This window comes from Gobio gobio (genome assembly GCF_949357685.1).
Source record: "Gobio gobio genome assembly, chromosome: 5".
Taxonomy (NCBI): Eukaryota; Metazoa; Chordata; class Actinopteri; order Cypriniformes; family Gobionidae; genus Gobio; species Gobio gobio.
The window spans coordinates 60,763,004-60,782,573 of record NC_137101.1 but is presented as its reverse complement, the minus strand read 5'-3'; the positions used below and the strand labels follow the sequence as shown (position 1 = coordinate 60,782,573).

General features: G+C 41.8%; 1 protein-coding gene across 2 annotated transcripts; it reads left to right on the top strand.

Annotated features, from left to right (window-relative positions):
• Positions 1–3,434: 3,434 nt before the first annotated feature.
• Positions 3,435–16,541, top strand: LOC307126470 (uncharacterized protein). Of its 2 annotated transcripts, XM_079816986.1 has the most exons (4): positions 3,437–3,491; positions 4,818–4,983; positions 13,284–14,607; positions 15,934–16,536. In XM_079816986.1, exons 2-3 carry the CDS (start codon positions 4,818–4,820, stop codon positions 14,567–14,569), a joined length of 1,452 nt encoding a protein of 483 aa, XP_079673112.1. In that variant the 5' UTR covers positions 3,437–3,491; the 3' UTR covers positions 14,570–14,607; positions 15,934–16,536. The 2 variants fall into 2 exon arrangements, with proteins under 2 accessions (XP_079673111.1, XP_079673112.1); XM_079816985.1 differs by having other exon boundaries at positions 3,435–3,491; positions 13,284–16,541.
• The last annotated feature ends 3,029 nt before the right edge of the window (positions 16,542–19,570 follow it).

Here is a 19,570-nt window from a genome sequence, read left to right as displayed (position 1 = left end):
TGTTTTAGTAATGACTGACGTATTCAGCAAATTTACGGTGGCTGTATCCACCTGGGATCAGCAGGCTGGGACTGTGGCTCGGGTCTTGGTGGAGGAGTGTTTTTTTAAGTTTGGGGTTCCTGGGCGGATTCATTCCGACCAGGGCCGCAATTTTGAGTCCAACTTGATTCAGCAGTTGTGCAGCCTCTACAATGTGGGTAAATCTCGTAGCACATTGAGCGAGGGCCAGTTGGTCTACCTGAAAGACTATGGGGTCCGGGGTCGCCACAAGATCCATGATCTGTGGAGTTCCACTGTATATCAGGTAGTTAAAGTCCCTCAGACTGGCGAGTCGGTGTATACAGTGGCCCCGGTGAGTGACCTGAGTCAGGTGCGGCATGTCCATCATTCAGAATTGAAGCCTCGAGCCCTAGGGAAGGCAGCATCAGTTGATCTCCCCGAGAGTGTGGTTGAGTCGCCGGTGCCTCTGGAGACCGAGGTAGAACTGGAAGATGGGGATCTGGCCTATGTGGTATCGGAGGCCCCACCGCTTGTTTGTGAAGGGGCCACCGTAAGTACGTCCCAATTGGGAACAGTACTTCCCACTGCTTCCCTTGAAAATGATCTTGGGGTAGGATTTGCAGCAGAGGCCAGCCCCAGCTTATTACCTTCGATAGGCCCAGGATTGTCTTCCGTGGTGGTTCCACGGCGAACGGGACGAGTAGGGGCAGGTCAACATTCCAATGTGCATCACTTACCGCGAACTGTAGGGGCTGGAGATGTAAGGGCTGCAGACTCTCCTGTGTGTGGGGCTAATGCCGTTATGGCTTTGTTTAGGCCGTGGAATTAGGATCTTGTGGGGAGGGGCCATTACCCTTTTAGATGTTTCACCGTCGGGACGACGATGACGAACGGGGGGGTAGACTGTAGCAGTATGCAAGTTATTAGTAAGAGGAGTGGTTCAATTATTCTCCTTATTTGGTAGCATATAAAGGTGACCACAATGACGCTATGTGTGTGCGTCTTCCCCCCACGTTTGTGAGCGAGCCACCGTACTTCCGGCGGGGTGTGTGAATGTCTGCGAGGTAGGAACTGCTGTCCGCGATTGCATTGTGGTCTGTTTTGTTTGTCCTGCACACAGGGTTTCAGGGTTTTATTTTGATAAAGGGTGGACTGAGGAGCCTTGCGGGATGCCTTCGGCAACAGCCGTTTCTATGTAAATCTGTGTAACACGCATTTTCTGCGCTATATGAGTCGCCAAACAACAGGTATGCTTTGGTTTTGGGCTAACTGTACCAATGTTAGTGGCCTTGCTAGTTAAACCTTTTGCTGTATTACATTTTAGGGTTGGGTCAACGTGCAAAGGACGTTGCAGTGGACTTTGGGTCTTATCCATACGGGCGTTTGAACTTGGTGTGTCTGGTCTTACATCATCGGAACGTTATACTGACTTCGAGTGCGCGATCCACTGCTGGATTAAATCGGCGCATCTGCTCGTCTGTTGCTGTTTTGTTGCACCATAGTGGTTCATTCTTCCTAACTGTGCATATCTGCAGCATTTCGTGGTACAGGATCAGCTGGACCGCTGGTTTGGGCCTGTGACGTGGTGCTTCGACTTTTAATGAAACTCAACACGCGTGAGTAACAAAAGGGACTCAAAGCCATGAATGGCTTGCAATAAACAGTCAGCCACTTAGCTGTCACCAGTCGTTTTTGTAAGGTTTTGGTGTTGTCTTTTTGTTTATTTTTGTTGCAATTAAATGCTATTTTGTTTCATATGTTTATTTTGATGTGAGTTGTTCATATGTGTATCTGTTTATTATTCTGATCTTCAAGTGGTTATTTGTTTTTTTGGAATTATCTTTTCTGTAATTGTTTTGTTTCCAGTCCACCAATAAGTGTGGTTGTCGGATGCGGCACTTCCGACGGCCTGGACTGGTTTTGTGAATTTAGTTCTTTTTGTGAATTCAGTTTCTCTTAAATTGTATGATTTATGACTGTTCTTTCTTTTTTTTAATTGTCCAGTGTTTGTTTCATTTCCATTTCTTTCCTTCAGAATTGGGGCAGCTAGCTGCAGAGGATCAGCATCTCCCTGTGTTGTGGTGGTGGGTTTCCTTCAGGGGCATAAATCACGGGGTGGACGGGGGGGACAGGACCCCCCCAATCTGAGGGCTGTCCCCCCCTAAAAACCATGCAGAGTATTGTAAATAATATAATGATATATACTTACAATAAATGTGTAAGTAGTAAAACAATACAAAAGCAAACGGGACAAAAAATGCGTTTAAGTTAAGAAACATTTTGAGTTCCCCCTCCCCCTTGCCCCAGAGTGGTTTGATCCACCGCGCACCTCAACTAACGTTAGAACCCATAGAACGTAAAAAAACTACCCCACATGTTTGGGGAGAGAACAAAGCTCTTCAGACAGCAGTTGTGAAACTCCAATAAGCTGTCAATGCTATTTTATTCACTTTAAACATCAGATGAAGTGACTCTTTTCTCTTTAATACAGATTAGGCAAAACACTGTTAGCATCACTTGCCCACCGCGGCACCGCCCCGGGCCACCGTTGTTTTCATTTTTATAGTAATAAAATAATTTTGTTTAGTTAGAGAACAGACACAACAATTAAAAACTGAACGTGTCTGCTCAATACAGCACGAGCCGAACGAGAGTCAGAATTCATTCATCACTAGAGCAAACAGCTGACAGACAAGATGATCGCGGAAGTTTTGGTTTCAAAGCGAAATTAAAGTGCCTATTTAAGGGAATGTGTCATTGTACTGTTTTCTTGCTGTGTTTTTCATTAAGAATAATAGGCGAATGAACCCATAATTCAAGCAACCCGCCCTCGAATTGGCGCTAATTCTAAATCTAAAGTATATGCGCACGGCGCTCTGTCAGATCTGTGTTGGGTTTTGCTCAATATGATAATAAGTGGCAGATCAGAGGGCTTGCTGCATGCTTGTCCCCCCCCCCCCCCCCCCCCATGAAATTTACGCCCCTGGTTTCCTTCCTGAGTGCCGTGTTCACAGTGAGGTGTGCTGTGGTGTGAGTGTGCACGTATGATCGCTGTGTCCATCCTGCTTGGGAGTGTCCTCCCCCAATTCTGAAGTGGTATCATTTTTGTTCCTTTTGATTAGTGTTTGTGTGTTAAATAAAATTTAATTGATTTTAAATAAAGTCATCTTTTTGTACTCAACCCATGTCTGATACCTGACTCAGCTGTAACAAACCTGTGAGCTTTGCTCAATTAGTAAGGGCTTTTCCCCGGCATGAGGCCCCCCGGGGTGGCGTAGTCGGTACTGATGTCAATCTTTATTTTGGGGTCTGTGATTTATATCAAGGCCTGACGCCCTGTAGTTATTAAACCCCTCCGCGCCCATTCATTTATAATTGCCACACACATCTGTGTCATGAGCATGTGATCAGGACTTTTATTTTGTAGTGGAGATGTGATGTCATAAGGCTGCGCCGCGCTCGTGCATCTGTTGTGATTCTGCTGAAGAAAGGTTTGTGTTTTGAGCTTTTTAAGTGTTTAAATCAATGCAAACTGTTCAGGCAATTTCATAGTTTTAACAAGAACCGTTTAATGAATGCTTTATTATTGAACTTAACATTATAATGCGTTATCTAACATTAATTAACTTTATTTTGTGTGAGTAAAGCTCATTCGCAAGGCAAGTTTATTTATATAGCACATTTCATACACAATGGCAATTCAAAATGCTTTATATAGAAAAGGTATTATAATAGTAATAACATATGCATAAGAACCAAAAAATAAAAACAAGGCTAATTAAAACAGTTGTAAAGAGAATAAAACAATAATTTAAAAAAAGATGCATAAGACCATAGAAATATACATTTGTAAAGACAATTAAAAAGAATAAAATGATGATGATATAGATAAAGTAACAATAACCAAAGATAAAACCAAGGTTAAATTTAAAAAGTTATTAAAAGAATAAAAAGATGATACCAGGGCTGCCAGCTTTTCAAAAAAAAAAACTTGAGATTTGGTCGGGCCAACCCAAATTTTGTCCAGTACAAAGCAATATTTTTTTTGCTTATTCAGCATCATAATACACATACATTTTTGTATTTAGGGCTGGGTACAAAATATATATTTCTCTTTTTTAATCGAGTCTCACTTTACAAAACAATATTGATTCTTAAATCCCAAGAATCCATTAGTCATCCTGTTTTCAGTTAATGAATGAAATAAGCATTGTAGTGCGCATCCCATCCAATAAATCGCAGTAATCTTTGTGCTTTATTACTATTGATATGAAACAAAGTCTCAAATTTCAAATTGCGAAATTTGAAATTGAATTTTTTTTTTTTTTTTACTCAAAAACTTAAATACCGTTTTGGAGCTGTTATAAGTTATATGTTAATGATGATAATTATTATAAATATTTTGAGTGTCTGTTTGTAAAAAAGATTCAATTGATTTTAAAGTTGCTTGAAGCATGAGCAAAAATCATTAAGTGCATAAATAGTTTTGCTGCCTCTGTTGTTAAATATGGTCTTGTATGCCTAAAGTTAGCCAAATTAAATTTGATAATATTAAATGCGTAAATGTAACAAGAACAACATACACAAACAAGTAATGCCAATTGCTAATTAAAATGTCTAGATATGAACCTAACTATATAAATTGTGTTCTTTTGTTAATTTGTAGTATTTAGAGTGTTTTTAGAGAATTTTTTGTTGTCTAATCAGGTAATTTAAGGCCATTAACTCTCACTCTGACTGACTCTCTTACCAGTGACTGAACTACTGATTTAGTTTGGATGTGTTTTTTTATTTCTGTGATCATTCTTATCTTAAAGATGGAGTTTATTAAAGAGGAGAGTGAAGACCTGAAGATTGAAGCAACATTGAAACATGAAGAAACTGAGGAACAAACAAAGATGGCATTTATTAAAGAAGAGAGTGAAGACGTGAAGGTTGAAGAAACATTGAGAGTGAAACATGAAGAAACTGAGGAACAAACAGGTTGGTTTCATTCTCAAAGCTGAACTCATTTGATCCTTATTTTCTTTTTTTTCTTTTTTATTCAGTAACAAAAAGTACAGAAAAACAATAATAACAGCAAAAATTAAGTAAATTAAAAATACAAATAACAATAATAATAAAAAGAAGATAATTTGAATATGCAACAACATAACAAGGATGAATAATATGCACAGGGGTATTGAAATCAAAACCATATTTCTAAATAATAAAAAAAAAAACAACGGTCCTTATAAAGGATACAATTTCAAGGCTTTACAGCTTGGTGTTCCTTACACCCTCCAAAGATTTAAGATACTGACAAAGCTCAAACTTAAATTGTATGAAATTAGGTGTATTTTTTGCCCATCGACATTTATGAATGATATTTACCTAAAATAATAAACAAATTAAGAACAAAACAAATGTTTTTTTCTAAAGGTTTGTCATTAAAAAATATATATATTTTTGTCCTCCAGAGTAATGTCAGTTCCAGAAATCTCCTTTAAAAAGACCTTAAAATCACACCAAAACAATTTAGAGCAAATACAATAAAAAAAAAGATGACAAATAGTCTCGTCATTCAAATGACAAAACTTTCTTAAATCTTTTAATGACCTGATTGACTGGGTAAACGCAATGAATGATTTTAAATGAAACCTCAAGAATCTTATTGATGACACAGTATCTCCTTGGAACCATAAAAGCCTCCTCCCACTCTCCCATGTCCCGGAAGTGTGAATTCCAAAAACTTTTAGCTGGGGGAGTCCTAAATGAACGTCTCGGTTATGTATGTAACCCTCGTTCCCTGAGGAGGGAACGGCGACGTAACGTCTGATTGACGAATGAGGTTTCGCTTAGAAGCCTATCAACTTCTCGAGATCTAGAAAACGGCCAATGGCAGTGCCAATGCCATGGGCATGTGGAATTTGCATAGCGGTCTCTGCCCCACCACGTGGGTATATAAGGAAGTACGCTGGGAATATCGTATTATGGTCTCTGAATGGAGTGGTGGGAACCTTGGGCACATATCCGGGCCGCGAGAGTGAGAGTTAGCCGGCCCGAACTCTAGGCATGCTTTGTCAACCGAAAATGCCTGCAGGTCCCCTACCCTCTTGATGGAGGCCAAAGCAGTCAGGAGTGCTGTCTTCATTGACAAGAACTGAAGATCGACTGACCGCAAAGGCTCAAAGGGAGGGCTCTGCAGAGCATCTAAGACTACTGCGAGGTCCCAAGAGGGCATGAGGGGAGCACTAGTACCCCTTTTCCACCAAGGCAGTGCTGGTGCTAGTTCAGAGCTAGAGCCTACTTTCAAATCGGTTCTTTGTGTTTCCACACCCAAAGCACCAGCTCCGAGCCAGGAAAAGTGGTTCTTAAGTAGCACCAAACCATTGCTGGGCTCAAAGTAAGAACCGATTACGTCAGGCGCGGGGGGCGGGGTCAACAAGACGAACACAAACTCTATATCCGCCATTTTTGAAATAGCAGCTAATGCAGATGCTGCTCGTTTGTAATCTCCGTCCATACAAATCACGTTGAGCTGCATGAATGTGTTGGATTCGCTGTGTTTTCGTTATGTTTTGATGCCGATGTAGGATCGTGTTTGCATTGTTGATGGAAGGCTTGTTCGCAGCGGTGCTGTGCAGACCGACCGCCGTATGACAATGAGTCCAGCGAGAGCATATGACTCCTTGTGCTTTTGATTCACTCATGCAGTTTTTTTTCAATATCATACGTGGATCGGTCTGCACAGCACCGATGCATCTCGAACAAGCCTGGTGTGTTTGTGTTTCCCGCTGTCTTGCTAGCATTGATGAGACGTATACAGTGACGCAAGACCTGGCTATGTTGTGGCTCTCAGCATGTGGAAAAGCAAACGGTTCTTAGAAGGCTCCTCAGTCGAACCAACTATGAACTGGGACTAGCACTGACTCTGAACTAGCACCCGGTTTATTCTGGTGGAAAAGGGGTATAGGAGGATTCAGTCTCCTCGCTTCCCCTGGAACCTGATGACCAGGTCGTGCTGACTTACCTTTTTGTTCTCCAAGAGGTTGTGGTGGGCAGATATTGCGGCCACATATACTTTAAGGGTGGAAGGAGACAGCCTTCGTTCCAACCCTTCTTGGAGAAACGAGAGCAGGGACCCGATCGGGCATTTCCAGGGGTCTTCTTGGCGAGAAGAGCACCAGGAGACGAAGAGGTTCCACTTCAACGCATAGGCATGCCGAGTGGACTCTGCCCTAGCGGAAGTGATGGTAGCCACCACCGGAGGTGGTAGGGTACTCAAACCTGCCGCGTCCTATCCAGGAGCCACACATGGAGGTTCCAGAGATTGGGACGCGGGTGCCATAGGGTGCCCCGGTGCACACTGTCATCACCGATCTCTGTGCGCTCAGGGATGGGGGTGTCAGTTCTTTCTTTAACCACATTAAGGCCTGTACACACCGGGACGAATATCGCACGCGCTTATCGCCAGCGCTTTTCGTGACGTTTTTCGGCGCGTCTTGAGTGTTCACACCCAAGCGATTTCCACTGGCGATGCGCAGAGTGAATGTGCACATTCAGTATATAGCGCTGCCGGTATACAAGGTGGTGCTGCGGCACTTTACGCTTCTGACACTCGCTTGTCACACAGAAAAAGAGGAGAGACAGTATTTACGTGCTTGCCAAAACCACAGATATATTGTGTCTATGGCCAAAACCATTCACACACTTTTTGCTAACTGGCAGGCAGCATTAGCAGCTCATCTTCTTCTTTGTCTACTTACTACTTCTTCGTCGTATCAATGTGTGCTCGGCAAGACCGATTTTGTGCTTGAGCGCCACCCAGTCGTGTTTTACTGTCACTTCAGCAGCTCCAGGCACGTGAACAAAAGCGCTGATCTCATTGGTCGGCCAGTTTTTAACGCACCGCGTCAAAATAAAAAGACTAACCCGAGGCGTTTTTTTTAAAAATGACGCTTTTACGCCTGGCGTTTTACGCATCAGTGTGCACACTCACATTGGCGCCCATTGTTTAGTCACGAGGCGTTAAACGTCGGCGATAAACGCGCGCGAAAATCGTCCCGTGTGAACAGGCCTTTAGGGTGCTGCTGACCTGGGGGCCAGCGGCGGAACAAAATATTCTCCCCCGGCCCTCCCCCGTGGGAAGGAGTGGCCCTGCTGCATGTCGCACAGCAACTTGGCCTGGTAGGCCTGAAGAGTTGCCATGGCATGCAAAGAAGCGGCAGCCTCCCCCGCAGCTCTGTAGGTTTTCGCCACCAAGGTTGATTAGATTAGATTAGATTAGATTCAACTTTATTGTCATTACATAAGTACAAGGCAACGAAATGCAGTTTAGGTCTAACCAGAAGTCCAATAGCAGCAAGTGCAGGATATACAACGGTTGCATAAGTGCAGGACATGGATATGTACTGAATATATATAAATATATATAAATAGAGAGATGGTTATTACTATAAACAGAATTTACAGGTGAATATGTACAGTGAATAAATATACAGATGGCTATTACTATAAACAGAATTTACAGGTGAATATGTACTATGAATATAATATAATATACAGATGGCTATTACTATAAACAGAATTTTACAGATAGAGGTATACAGTGATATGTTAGGCTAAAATGAGGAATATAGTAGTGGATTAAGGTTGTGCAATAAATTATGGACAGAAGCTATCCGAAAAAAGTGTAAAAGTGCAGTGGAAAGTGATTGCATATTACAGTTAGAAGTACGGTGCAAAATGCAAATGTAAACAGTAGGTACTGTAAATAACAGTCGGCAGTGCAAATGAGCTTAATCCAATTAAGGTATGGTAGTGCAAAATGCATAAGTAAACAGTTGTTACTGTAATAAACAGTCGGTAGTGCAAATAAAGTGAAGGCAGATGTGAGGGGGGAGAGGAGAGTTATCAGTATATGAGGGAAGTGGATCAACGAGGGTTAGAGTTCAGTAAAGAGACAGCTCTGGGGAAAGAACTGTTCTTTAGTCTGCTGGTCCTGGTCCGGAGGCACCTGAAATGCCTGCCGGAGGGCAGGAGAGAAAACAGTCTGTGGGCTGGGTGCGAGGAGTCCTTGAGGATGCTGCGAGCTCGATGCAGGCAGCGTTTCCTCTGGATGTGCTCGATGGCAGGTAGTGGAGTCCCTGTGATGCGCTGGGCAGTTTTCACCACCCGCTGCAGTGCCTTGTGCTCCGCAACATAGCAGCTCCCATACCATACTGCCACACAGTTGGTAAGGATGCTTTCTATTGTGCAGCGATAGAAGTTCACCAGGATAGCCGAGGAGAACTGATTCTTCCTCAGTGTTCTCAGGAAGAAGAGGCGCTGGTGAGCCTTCTTGACCAGGCTGGAGGTGTTGGTTGTCCACGACATGTCCGCCGAGATGTGGATCCCCAGGAACTTGAAACTGGAGACACGCTCAACAGCCATTCCATTGATGTGGATGGTGTCGTGTGTGCCTCTTGACTCCTTCCTGAAGTCCACGATGAGCTCCTTCGTTTTGGTGGTGTTGAGGAGCAGGTTATTTTCAGTGCACCATGTGGCCAGGTGCTGGATCTCCTCCCTATAGGCAGTCTCATCGTTGTTGCTGATGAGACCAATCACCGTAGTGTCGTCCGCAAACTTGACGATGGAATTAGATCCATACAAAGGCTTGCAGTCGGAGGTGAAGAGGGAGTAGAGAAACGGGCTTAGCACACAGCCCTGTGGTACACCAGTGTTAAGTGTGATGGACGTGGAGCAGGTGAATCCTGATCGAACATTCTGGGGTCTGTCAGTTAGGAAGTCCAAAATCCAGTTGCACATTGAGGTGTTGATGCCCAGGTCTCCAAGTTTGGCACTTGGTTGGGATGACAGTGTTGAATGCTGAGCTGAAGTCAACAAACAGCATACGTGCATAAGTGTTCTTATTGTTCAGGTGAGTGAGCACAGAGTGCAGTGCCATGGAAACGGCATCCTCTGTGCTCCTATTGCTGCGGTAGGCAAACTGCTGTGAGTCCAATGTGGATGGTAGAGAGTCTTTTAGGTGTTCCAGGACCAGCCGCTCAAAGCACTTCATCATGATGTGAACCTACCGGCCTTGGAGGGGTGCTTTGGGTCACCGCGCCAGGTCGAAGCACTCTGAGGACACAGTTGCATTGCAACAGAGCATTCGACTGGGGGGACCCCAGTGTAAATTTTGGCCGCCGCCCCATCAAGGGCGAAGACAACAGGGTCTTCAGGACCACACTAGCTCCTCATGCACTTCCGGGAAGAAAGGAATTGGAGGGGTGGCCGGACGGGTGTTAAGAGTGACAGGAGCTGGCCCCGATGTACTCGCCTAAGTGCATGAGGCATGAGCGTCGGAGCTTTATTCCACACCGTCACCCTCAGATCACCCTGGCCACCAGCCAAAGTGCCGCCTCTCGTGGAGACCGCAGATTGGGGTGTGGCAGAGGGGACTCCGCACGGAGTTCACAGAGTCTTGACCATAACACCGAGATGGGCATGTTCCTGCAGTGGGAACATTAGTCATCCACAAGCTCTGCCTGAGCGTGCTGAAAGCCCAAACACGTCAGACAGTGATTGTGCCCATCGGAAGGCGAAAGAGATCGACCGCACCCAGAAGAACACGGGCGAGACATCCTGAAAAGGACGTGCCACATGTGAGCTCTTTTTTGAGAGGAAACCTTGCAGTCGATGCCGAAGCACCCAGGGAAACGCACACCAGCTGGATACAGATCACTGCACAAATCAGCAGGCAGGAAGTATGCGATCGCTGGAACGCGCTGTCGGACCAACACCGACTGGAAGGCTGCTCGTCTCGAAGAAGCTGACAGAGTCTCAGAAGGCTTTGGGGAGTGAAGAGGTAGGTACTCTTGGCTCCAAAGCAGAAACATTTTCTTATTAATTTCCTTAATAACTGACTTTGGAGCATCTAAAACCATTGCTATATAACCTAATCTTGACAACCCTTCCGCCTTTGATAACAATATTCTACCAGTCAAAGACGAATCTCTAATTAACCAGGCATTACATTTCTTTTGTACTTTATCAATTAATGGAAGATAATTTAAACTCTTTCTTTTTCACTTTTACATATTTTGACCCTCAGATAAGAGACTTGATTTTTAACTGGTATACCACACAATTCCACCACATCATCAGGTATATCTTTCAAAGGGTTCAAAATAGCTCACATTTATTCATATTTATAATTAAGCCAGAGGCTGATGAAAACATATCTAAACACCTGAGTGCTGCATCTATTTCTTTGTCACTTCTCAAAAATATGGTTGTGTCATCTGCAAGCTGTGAACATTTTATTTCTTTGTCCAATAAACGAATACCCTGAAATGGGTTATTTTTAACATGGAGACACAACACTTGCATGACTAAAATAAATAAGAAAGGAGCTGCAGGGTCTCCTTGTTTTACACCTCTAGAAATATTAAATCTGGAAGTTGTTCCAAAAGGAAATTTAATAGAAGTATTGCAATCGCTATACATTGTACGAATGTATTACCAAAACAAAAAAATCAAGAGTATCCATCAAAAATCCATGGTCCACCGAGTCAAAAGCTTTGTAATAATCAATGAATAATATATAACTTTCATCCTGAATGAAGAAATTATAATCAATTAAGTCCAATACTAGACGAATATTATTTCCAATATATCTGCCACACATTAAAACCAGACTGGCAATCATCAATAATTTTATCAAAACAAAGTTTCAGCCTCTCTGCAAATATAGTCGATAGCAATTTAGCATCATTATTAATTAGTGATATGGGCCTCCAATTTTCAATATTAAGTGGATCTTTACCTGACTTTGGGATAAGGGTTATTAAACGCAGATTCATTGTAGGCAGCATTTTCTCGGTTTCCAGTATTTCCTGAAACACATGCACATAAACACAGAAAGATCTTCCTGAAAGGTTTTATAAAATTCAACGGTTAAACCGTCATTACCCGGTGATTTATTATTTTTCAATGTAGCAATATTTTTATGAATTTCATCCAATGTTATTTCCCGATCACAATTTCTTTTTGAATCTTCATCTATTACTGTAGAATTTGTTTCAATGTTATCCAAAAAAGTCCTTACGCCTCCAATACCTTCATCTTTTGTGTATTTTTTTTAATAAAAACTTGTTACAAACTGGAAGATCTCATTTAAGTCCGTCGAAACTTATCATCAATCCCATTGTAATTTAACTAACATGTCTTTATCTGTTTGAGCAAGTCATTTGATTCTTAATCAAATGTCAATTTTCAATTTCAAATTAGCTTTATTGGCATGACTGTATCACAGTGTTCCCAAAGCATTAACATATGTATAAATAATTTTCAAAAACACAAACATATTTACTGTGTATGTATATATATATATATATATAAGTATATACTATATATATAATATATAGTTCATGTTATTTACTATGCTATCTAAGTCAATCAAATCCATCTATACAAGGGAGTAAATGAAGCAGGTAAAAGAAACATTTCTGGCCTGATTTGAAACACTGATTACATCAATCACTTATACTGAGAAAATGTCTATCATGCTTGGAGAAGAGGTAAAAATTTGTTTTTAGTGATTGATCATTGTAACAAAGTTCAAATAGCAAGGAGGAAGAAGACAAAGGTTGGCGTAACTGGAACTCGTGCTTTTATTGTCTTTGTCCAACACAAAGTAAATGTTGCGCTCACAGCGCTCTCAATAACTCAGAACTATATAACTTGTTTCCGACAATCTGTTCTCTCAGCTTACCAGCTCCCAGTGTCCGCACGAGTTCCCAGTCAGTCTCTCTCTCCTCCATTGATGACATCCCTCTGGTGTTATACCATCTCTCCACGCCAATCACTGTAATCAAACACAGGTGTTCATCATTTGAACTTGACCTACTTACTCACCGCCACTCTCCTGGCTCTCTCTCTCCGTGCAGACCTCGCTAAACCACGCCCCCTCTGCCACATACCCCCACCGCCTGATTTAGGCCGGGGTGCCAGAAAAATCGCAATTAGATATTTTCCCCAAACCGTCCAGTCCTATATTCCAAACCACTTCAATAACACCTGTGGCAGTGCCCTGAATACACAGAATCCAAACTTGATGAAAAAAAGAGTTTGGAAATTGTCCTAAAGAAAGGAAATGGTTACGAATATTGAGAAAAGATTCTCTCTTTCTGTAGAATAGTGGGTATAGGATCTAGCATATGTGTTTTTTTTGTTTTGATGCCTTAAATGTTTTAATATCTTGATGTCTATTGTTTTGTGCCATTAAACTGGGATTAACTTGTTTTTGTCTCTTGTAGATCTGATGGCATTGAAAGTGGAGGGTCAAGAACTAAATGAAATGGAAGAGAAAGATCCGGATGGGCTACATCATGATTTCATAACTGGAGAAAAATCTTTTAGTTGCTCACAAACTGAAAAGATTTCCACACAAAAAATCACTCAAAGGCCTGGAAAGAGTTTAATTGAAAAACAACACTTTAAAGTCCACAGGAAAATTCACACTGGAGAGAAGCCTTACACCTGCCAACAGTGTGGAAAGCATTTCGCAAATAATATCAACTTTGGGCTACACATGAGGGTTCACACTGGAGAGAAGCCATACACCTGTCAACAGTGTGAAAAGAGTTTCACTCGAAAAGCAAGTCTTAAAGACCACTTGAGTATTCACATTGGAGAGAAGCCTTACACCTGCCAACAGTGTGGAATGAGTTTCACTCAAAGAGGGAATCTTAAAGGCCACATGAGAGTTCACACTGGAGAGAAGCCTTACACCTGTCAACAGTGTGGAAAGAGTTTCACTCGAAAAGCAAGTCTTAAAGAGCACTTGAGTATTCACATTGGAGAGAAGCCTTACACCTGCCAAGAGTGTGGAAAGAGTTTCACTCAAAGAGGGCATCTTAAAGGCCACATGAGAGTTCACACTGGAGAGAAGCCTTACACCTGTCAACAGTGTGGAAAGAGTTTCACTCGAAAAGCAAGTCTTAAAGACCACATGAGAATTCACATTGGAGAGAAGCCTTTCACCTGCCAACAGTGTGGAAAGAGTTTCACTGATAAAGGGAGTCTTAAAATCCACATGAGAGTTCACACTGGAGAGAAGCCTTACACCTGCCAACAGTGTGGAAAGAATTTTGCTTATAAAGGAAGCATTGAGCTACACATGAGAGTTCACACCGGAGGAAAGCCTTACACCTGCCAACAGTGTGAAAAGAGTTTCACTCGAAAAGCGAGTCTAAAAGACCACTTGAGTATTCACACTGGAGAGAAGCCTTACACCTGCCAAGAGTGTGGAATGAGTTTCACTCAAAGAGGGCATCTTAAAGGCCACATGAGAGTTCACACTGGAGAGAAGCCTTACACCTGCCAACAGTGTGGAAAGAGTTTAGCTGATAAAGGGAGTCTTAAAGTCCACATGAGAATTCACACTGGAGAGAAGCCTTACACCTGCCAACAGTGTGGAAAGAGTTTCGCTTATAAAAAGAATCTTAAAGCCCACATGATAATTCACACTGGAGAGAAGCTTACACCTGCCAACAGTATGGAAAGAGTTTCACTTGAAAAGGAAACCTTGAGGAAAACATGAAAATTCACACTGGAGAGAAGGCTTACACCTGCCAAGAGGTAATGACCCCTTCCTGCTCCAACATGACTGCGCATCAGTGCACTTAAGATAATTTTTTTTTATTTCTGAGGCTCTGAAGAATGCCTGCAGCTATCACTTGTAGCCAAGAAGAGTGGTGAATGATACTATATTTATATCATCATCGATATCATTATTGCAATCATGTTGTAAGGATATACATAAACAAGCGTCGATTTCACAGAGACATCACCTCCCAGTGACTCCTTTCCTAATCTCATCAGCGAGTCATAAAACTCAGCTGGGAGCCAAAATGGTCCACACACATCCGGGCGTCCCTTTGCCCGGCTTATCTCAAACCCAATTTACAAGGACACGTTAAACAACAGACAGACATTCCTTTGTTCCACAAACAATAATCCCTTTTGATTGAACCCAGGAAGAACCAGATTTGTGGTCAGCAGAATTTATGATCCCGCATTAATTAACGAGATTACCAGGACCCAATAGAGTGCTAAAAGCTTCCTAAGTGGCCCATTAAGAACATTCAGGAGACACCAGAGACATTGGACCTAATACCCCTCCTTCTTCGACCACACATTCCAGAGTCTCTCTGCATCCAACACAAAGACTTCTCTGTAACACAAACACGAGGACTAAAACTAAATGTCTGAATCAATAGCATGAACTAATCCAGAATTGGGATTTGGATTAATTATATGCATTATGTACGTCCATATTACCTATGACGTTTCTCAGGGTGTCAAACCTTCTATTGCCACCGATTTGCATGCTCTCTTTTAGATATATGTTTAAGTACCGGGGAAATCACTAAGAAATCTCCTGACAACGTGTATCAATGTATTATGTGTGTCATATGATCTGTGGAGGGTTCTGTGTAACTAGACAGTTACCACATCATAATCCTTATCATCATTCCCTCAATATATGGGAAGTATATGTTATTTGGTATGTACGAGACGGATAAATGATTACCCATATTTTGGTGCAGAGTAAAGCTCTGTATGGTATACCATATTTGCAATATGAAAATTATGCGTTTGAAATATTTGCCAGAAGCGAGAGAATCTACTCAAATTTGTCACATTGGGCAAAATGCTAATGATATGCGAGAATGGAAGAACTGGGCGGGAGACTCGCCCACAACAATATCTGACTGGCTCGAACCCCTTTGGGGGAGGACTCAAAGGACGGGCTTAAAAACCTAGGATCAACAAGTTGGCTTTGCTTCTTGCTTTTGGCCATTGTTTGCAGTGATCATCTCTCCACTGCATTTCGTTGCCTTGTACTTGTACTTGTGTAATGACAATAAAGTTGAATCTAATCTAATCTAATCAAATCTACAGCTGACTCGTGCTGGCCTTGCCGCCTTCCTGCCTGCACGTTTCATTCACCCTAAGAGCTACCAAGAGCTCTTTCCGAACTTAGCAACTTCTTTTGAACCTCGCCGATGAACTTCTTAGAGTGAGCTCATCCAGCAGCTGCGTACCGAGACGCAGAGAAAGCCGTTGCATAGCAACAACAACGCCTAACTCAAGCGACCAGAAACGGAGCACAAGGCTCCTCCCGGCGAAGCCAACTACCCCCTCAACAACCAGAGCTGTCCAGTCTCCCAAAGGCAACAACCGCCCGCCAGCCAATCCGCGCCGCAGCCCCTTCATCACGAGAAGAGCCGTACTTCAAAGAGCATTCAAAAACGCAAGTACAAATTTCCATTCTGGCTGAGCTGGTGAAAGTCGTGTCGAGCAGACACACTAAGGTTGAATTACTGATTCTCTCAGGTCGCGGTTTAAGAAATGGCTGCTAACGCTAGAAAGCTGGGACTCAACTACTTTAACAAATATCACATTTTCCTGCAAACTGTATGAATGGGTATATATGTGTGTGTGGTTTCGTTAGATTCGTTTGTATGTCTTAGAATAGTTCAATAAAGCCTTGTATTAATTTTTTATCTATACGTGTCTTGTGCTTTGTGCTCATAAGTTATTGCCTTAAACTGTTCGATCGTGTTAACATTACTGTGCTCATATCAATGAACATAAAATTAATGATATTATTACCTTTGGCCAGGAAGTAATATCCTGACCAGAATTGATAAGATAACTCTAATATTGACGTATCACTGGACGAATAGTTGATAAGGTGTTAAATGTTAATTCTGTATTATTCATTTAATTAGGTAATTTGGTTCTTTTAATTGTGAATCAATTCCCCAAAGAGTTATTTGATCCAAATTATTCTTACAATGTCCATATCACCCATCCCTACCTCACAACAGAAATAAACCTTAGATATCACATGAACATGTGGTCAGTGTGGAAAGAGTTTCAAACGTAAAGGAACCCTTAATTACCACTTGAGAATTCACTCAAGAATTGTTAGTTGTTTCTAAACGGACACCTAAAAGTCCACATCAAACAGGCATAACAGTATGTGGTGTGCTGTATGCTGTGGTATCTGTCACTAAAATGTTAGCAAGAAGTTGCAAGCCATTCCTGAACCATTTTTGCTTTGCAAAAACCCAAGTTTCCCAGCAGAACATTGCCCAAAGCATCACACTGCCTCCGCCGGCTTGCCTTCTTCCCATAGAGCATCCTGGTGCCATGTGTTCCCCAGGTAAGCCACGCACCCGGCCATCCACGTGATGTAAAATAACACATGATTCATCAGACCAGGCCACCTTCTTCCATTGCTTCGTGATGCTCAGAACTGAATAAACAATATAATACAGATGAACAAATGATAAAGCTTGGGGTGCTGAATATTCAATCCCTCTCCCCAAAAGTGCTTATTGTTAATTATATGATTACAGATAATAAACTAGATGCTTTGTTTGACAGAAACCTGGCTAAAACCTGACGACTACGTTACTTTAAATTAGTCCACCCCCCCAAGATTATTGTTATAAACATGAGCCGCATCTGAAAGGTAAAGGGGGAGGGGTTTCTGTAATTTATAATAATATCTTCAGTATTATTCAGAAGTCTAGCTTCAAATATATTTCCTTTGAAGTCCTGGTGCTTTATGTAATGTTATGTAGTGTAAATGATAAATCGCGTTTAACATTTGTGTTGGCTACTGTATACAGGCCACCAGGGCACAATACAGACTTAACCAAAGAATTTGCTGATTTTCTATCAGTTAGTTCTGGCTGCAGATAAAGTACTAATTGTTGGTGATCTTAATATCCATGTAGACAACGAAAAAGATGCATTGGGAGACATTCTAAACTCTATTGGAGTTAGGCAACACGTGTCAGTATCCACTCATCGCCGTAATCATACTTTATACCTAATTTTGTCACATGGAATAAATGTTGACACCATTGAAATTCTGCAGCAGAGCGATGACATCTCAGATCATTACCTAGTATCATGTATACTTAATTTAGCTAAGGTTGCAAAGCCGTCCCCTCGCTTCAAATATGGCAGGGCTATCACTGGCGCCACTTAAGATTGCTTTCTAACTAAACTTCCTCATCAGTTTCATCTCCTCAGCATCCCAGATAGCTTAGAAGAACTCGATGTTGCAACAGAAACTATTGACTCTCTCTTTTCCAGCACTTTAGACACAGTTGCTCCCCTGCGCTTAAAGAAGATTAAAGAAAATAGTCCAATGCCATGGTACAACGAGCACACTCGGGCCCTTAAAACAGCAGCCAGAAAAATGGAGCGCAGCTGGAAGAAAACAAAACTAGAGGTTTTTCGTCATTCGTGGAAAGAGAGCATGATCGCATACAGAAAGGCCATAAAAATGGCTAGATCTGCTTATTTCTCGACTCTCTTAGAAGAAAACAAACACAACCCTAGGTATTTATTCGATACAGTAGCTAAATTAACCAAAAATAAAGCTTCAACTTCTGATGTTTGTAAACAGCACAGCAGTAATGACTTTATGAACTTCTTTACATGTAAGATTGATAATATTAGGAAGAAAATTTTAACCATGCAGCCGTCTACTACAGTATCACATCAGACAGAGCATTGTAGTGTCACTGAGGAAACCTTACACTCATTCACTGCTATAGGAGAAGAAGAATTGGCTAAACTCGTTAAATCATCAAAATCAACAACATGTATGCTAGACCCTATACCGACTAGCCTATTAAAAGAGATGCTTCCAGAGGTCATAAATCTCTTATTAATATCATTAATTCATCCTTGACATTAGGATATGTACCGAAAACTTTTAAGTTGATTATTATTAAACCACTTATTAAAAAAACGCAACTTGATCCTACAGAATTAGTCAATTACAGGCCAATCTCAAATCTACCCTTTCTGTCAAAAGTACTCGAAAAGGCAGTGTCTTCACAATGATGCTCCTTTTTAGAAAGAAAAGACCGTATTATAGTACTGAGACTACTCTCATCAGAGTTACAAATGATTTACTCTTATCATCCGATCGTGGTTGTATCTCTATTTTAGTGTTACTTGATCTTAGCGCTAAATTTGATACTGTCGACCACAACATTCTTTTGAATAGACTCGAAAATTATGTTGGCATTAGTGGAATTGCATTGGCATGGTTTAAATCATACTTGTCTGATCATTATCAGTTTGTAGCAGTAAATGAAGAGATGTCACACCGATCACAAGTTCAGTATGGAGTACCGCAAGGCTCAGTGTCAGGACCGTTGCTTTTCACCCTGCATATGCTACCAATGGGAGATATCATTAGAAAGCATGGCGTTAGCTTTCATTGTTATGCTGACGATACACAGCTCTATCTTTCTTCACGCCCTGACGAAACTTACCAATTCACAAGATTAACAGAATGCGTAGCTGATATAACAAATTGGATGACTTGTAATTTCCTGCAACTAAATTCAGAAAAAGCAAGATTTTTTCATTATAGGACAAAAAAGCTACGCAAGTAGTAACCTAGAATACTGATTAACACTTGATGGCTGCTCTGTCAAGTCCTCGTCGTCAGTGAGGAACCTGGGTGTGCTCTTTGATACCAATCTCTCATTTGAAAGCC

What these genes read in the sequence shown, in the direction of transcription:
- LOC307126470 (XM_079816985.1), top strand. Translation starts at nt 4,818, where the DNA reads ATGGAGTTTATTAAAGAGGAGAGTGAAGACCTGAAGATTGAAGCAACA. An exon ending in AGAAACTGAGGAACAAACAG is followed by an intron (nt 4,984 to 13,283) that starts GTTGGTTTCATT and finishes TGTCTCTTGTAG; the next exon opens with ATCTGATGGCATTGAAAGTG.